Here is a 4,227-nt window from a genome sequence, read left to right as displayed (position 1 = left end):
CCCCGCCCAGGACCCCTCCCCAAGCCGCGGCTCCGGCCCCTGTGGAGCGGGAAGGTGAGTCCGGGCCGGGACGCTGTCCTGCGCTGCGAGACCCCTGTGGCCCACCAATCCTTGGAGCTGCTGGCAGCGGGCGAAGTGGTGGCCTCGGCATATGGCCCCTCCGAGGACCTGGTGCTGACCTACGTGGGGCCCCAACACGCCGGCAAGTACAGCTGCCGCTACCGCTCCCGGTGGCCCCTGGTGTCTGAGCTGAGCGACCCCGTGGAGCTCCAGGTGGCAGGTGAAGTCCCCCTGGGTTCTGAGAGCTGGATTCCTCCCCCTCCACACCCCTCACCTCTGCCCAGCCTGCGCCCTCTATCGGGCGTGCCCGCCCCGGTGCATCAGTTAGTGTGCTCTGTTGGAGTTGGTGGGGGAAAGAGCAGGTGCAAAGGCCCTGGGGCAGCGAGGAGCTTGGTCAGCTGGAGCGCCAGGAGGGAGGCCTGGGCAGGGTTTGGGGGAGCTGACTCATCTGCTTCCTAACTGCGGGGGCTCCAGGAGGTCTGCCAGGGTTGCACCCAGGGCCCTCCCTCGCCTACCATTTTTGTCAACTTTGTCTAGAACGCTGATCCATCTGCAGACCTGGCTGCTGAGGGTCTCCTGGTTCCCTCCGGCTCTGCTCCTCCTGCTGCAGCTCGCGGCTGGACCACGCCCGGAGCAGGGAGAGTGTGTGGGGGGGCATCAGGAGGGCTCCCCCTCACTCCTCCCAGGAATTAATAAATGTGAAAAGACTTTAGAACGTGTCTTTTGCCAGTGGCAGCCCTGCTGAAGGGCTGGATGCCCAGGGCTGAGGGAGGTGGGCAGTGCTGGGCTGGGGCCTCGGGGTAGAGGGGCCGAGGACGGGCTCCACAGCCCACCTTTCTCTTTTCCTTTTTAAATTTTAAATGGGGCTCCCCCTCACTCCTCCCAGGAATTAATAAATGTGAAAAGACTTTAGAACGTGTCTTTTGCCAGTGGCAGCCCTGCTGAAGGGCTGGATGCCCAGGGCTGAGGGAGGTGGGCAGTGCTGGGCTGGGGCCTCGGGGTAGAGGGGCCGAGGACGGGCTCCAGGGCCCACCTTTCTCTTTTCCTTTTCAAATTTTAAATATGAAAAAAAAAATTTAAATATGTTTTGATTGATTTCAGAGAGGAAGGGAGAGGGAGAGAGAGAGAGAGAGAGAAAGAAACATGCATTATGAGAATCACTGACCAGCTGCCTTCTGCACTGGGGATGGAGCCCGCAACCCAGGAATCAGACTGTGACCTCCTAGTCCAGTGATGGCGAACCGTTTGAGCTAGGCGTGCCAGCATTTTGAAAAGCCCTAACTTAACTCTGGTGCCGTGTCACATGTAGAAATTTTTTGATATCTGCAACCATAGGAAAACAAAGACTTATATTTTTGATATTTATTTTATATATTTAAATGCCATTTAACACAGAAAAATCAGCCAAAAAAAATGAGTTCGCATGCCACCTCCGACACGCGTGCCATAGATTCCCCATCACTGTCCTAGTTCACAGGTTGATGCTCAACCACTGAGCCACTGGCCGGGCTGGAGCCCACCTTCTACAAGACCTTCTTCCTCCACCCAGATGCCTCCCTCCTGGCTGCTGGGCCCAGCCAGTGTCCGTAGGGAGCTGAGGCTCCAGACACCCAACCCCTCCCACCTGGACCAAACCAGCCCCCACCCAGGGAGGCAGTTGAGAGGCTGCACTTAGTTCCGTCCCCGGGCAGAGCGGCCACCAGGTGGCGGTGCTGGGCTGTGTCCCCGCCAAAGGCCAGGCCTCCCAGGGGGAGCATGCAGCTGTGGGAGGGACGGGACTCCCCTCTGTTCTCTGCCCCTGTGATCTCAGCCCCTGTGCCCGCAGGACACTCTCTGAAGTCAATGAAAACATTAAGAATAAAGACTCCGCCCTAGGCGGTTTGCTCAGTGGGTAGAATGTTGGCCCACGGACCGAAGGGTCCCAGGTTCTAGGGCACATACCTTGGTTGCAGGCTCAATGCCCAGCCTCAGGTCTGGGCACGTGTGAGACCAAGCAGTGTCCTTCTCTCACATCGATGTTTCTCTCTTTTCCTTCCATTCTCTCTAAAAATCAATGGAAAAGTATCCCAGGTGAGGATTAAGAACAAAGACTCCTCTCCCTACCCCGCCCCCCCCCTCCACCCTCTTCCTGCTTTAGACAGATGTGGGTACACACCTGGCGACACAGCGGGCTCTGGAGATGCTGAGTGTCAGCGGAGGGAGAGTCTGCTCCTTGGGTGACAGAGGGGCGAGCCGTGCAGAGGGAGGTGGAGACTGACGTGCCAGCCAGAGCCAGGCCAGGCCCTGGGTCAGGTGCTGCACAGACCAGCTCCCCCGGGTTGAGCGGAGTCACTTCTCCGGGTCCCTCTGCAGCTGGACTGCAGGCTCACGTCCGTCTCCTCCACTCCCTGCAGCCTGTCCCAGGCCCGAGCCAGGTGCGTGCCGTGGCCATGTCCCTAGGAAGACATGTCCCACGTCTCGGAGTTTCTCCCTCTGCCCATCAACTTGCTCTCCTGTCCGCCTTGGGGCATTCTGGGTGGGTGTCTGTCCAAGTCCGGGTGTCTCTGGGACCTTCGTGGAGATACCGACACAAGATCTTCATCTCCCCAGGGCTTTGCCTTCCTGTTCTGAACCTCACTCCTTGGTCTTTTATAAAAAAATATATTTTTATTGATTTCAGAGAGAAAGGGAGAGGGAGGGAGAGAAACATCAGTGATGAGAATCATTGATTGGCTGCCTCCCTCGTGCCTCCAAAGTGGGGATGGAGCTGCAACCTGGGCATGTGCCATGACAGGGAATCGAACTGTGACCTCCTGGTTCATAGGTTGACACTCAACCACGGAGCCAGGCTGGTGGGGCTGGTAACATTTTATTGAGGCCACTGCGTGCTGGGACCCTGGGAGAATCCGGTTGCTCTTGCCTTGTAGAGCCCATGGTGGTGGGAGACAGCCCAGAACACACACACACACAAGGACATGCAGCTGCCTGGGAAGGCATGGGCCCCAGCACGTGCATTCAGCAGACAAGAGTCCGGGTCTGCTGGGTCCTGTAGGAATATCTGGTGGGTCAGAGAGTAAGGCAGGGCCCTGCTCTTGGAAGCTCACGGCATCTCGGGAAACACGTGGAGTGACTATCCGGGTGGTAGGTTTAGGAGCCGCAGACACAGATACAAAGGCACATGGGCAGGAAACATGGCTTCTTTAAGAACTGCGAGTCGTCCCCGGGCCCGTGGGACCGCATCACGAATGGCAGGCACAGGGGTTTGAGCTTCCTCCCCGAGGGCACGACTTGGAAACCATTTCATATCACTGCGCACTCGCAGAAAGGTGACCACATCCGGGTGCCTGTGAGGGTCAGTGGTGAGGTTTGTTTGGCCCAAAGCGGCTCCTGTCTTGGCAAACCGGTACCCTACTCAGGAAGCTCTGCGGTGGAAGGCGAGGCATCAGAGAGCTCCCCATCGCCCAGAACAAGGCCAGATGCAGGGAGTGGAGGAGGCAGGAGGGGCCCTGCTGGAACCGACGTGGGCGGCAAGGAGGCCACACAGGAGGTCCCGATGGTGGAGAAGGCAAAGCCGCGGTGAGCGTGGGTAGAACGAACAGGGCCGATGGCTGGTGGGAAGCGGAAGGAGGGGCAGGAGCACAAACGGATGCCACTCGGAGAGTGTCAGCAGCTCCCCCGGCGACGGTGGGAGCAGGAGGGAGTGTCCGGGAGCCTCACAGGAGAGGTGGACTCCCCAGCTGGCCTGGGCGTGGGGCACGAAGAAGTGGAGGAGCAGCGGGTGGAAAGGCACAGCCCTGGCTGGTGTCCTCAGTGGTTAGAGCTCTGGCCCTTCCACCCGAGGGTTCGACTCCCCGTCAAGGGCACGTCCCTGGATTGCAGGTTCTTCCCTGGCCCTGGCCTGGACGTGTGTGGCCAGCAGCCAGTCCATGTCTCTCCCCCATCGGTGTTTCTCTCTCCCTCCCTCCTACCCTTCCACTCTAAAAATCAATGAAAAAAGTATCTTCGAAGGAGGATTAACCAGAAAAATAAATAATAAAAAACGGAAGGCGCCGAAACCGGTTTGGCTCAATGGATGGAGCGTCGGCCTGCGGACTGAAGGATCCCGGGTTCGATCCCGGTCAAGGGCATGTCCCTGGGTTGCCGGCACATCCCCAGTGAGGGATGTGCAGGGGGCAGCTGATCAATGTC

The 4,227-nt window shown here is 58.7% G+C and overlaps 1 protein-coding gene across 1 annotated transcript in view; it reads left to right on the top strand.

Moving 5' to 3' along the window:
* A1BG (alpha-1-B glycoprotein) overlaps nucleotides 1-772 on the top strand; it is a 38,057-nt gene extending 37,285 nt beyond the window's left edge. The window contains exons 4-5 of the mRNA XM_006758968.2: nucleotides 11-280; nucleotides 598-772. Coding sequence (XP_006759031.1) covers nucleotides 11-280; nucleotides 598-605 — 278 coding nt within the window. The 3' untranslated portion in view covers nucleotides 606-772. The remainder of the gene's footprint in view (nucleotides 1-10; nucleotides 281-597) is intronic.
* Nucleotides 773-4,227: the final 3,455 nt, after the last annotated feature.

The sequence above is a fragment of the Myotis davidii genome, unplaced genomic scaffold (genome assembly GCF_000327345.1).
Source record: "Myotis davidii unplaced genomic scaffold, ASM32734v1 scaffold936, whole genome shotgun sequence".
NCBI classification, from domain to species: Eukaryota; Metazoa; Chordata; class Mammalia; order Chiroptera; family Vespertilionidae; genus Myotis; species Myotis davidii.
The sequence above is the reverse complement of the archived record's forward strand: the minus strand, read 5'-3'. Positions and strand labels throughout refer to the sequence as shown.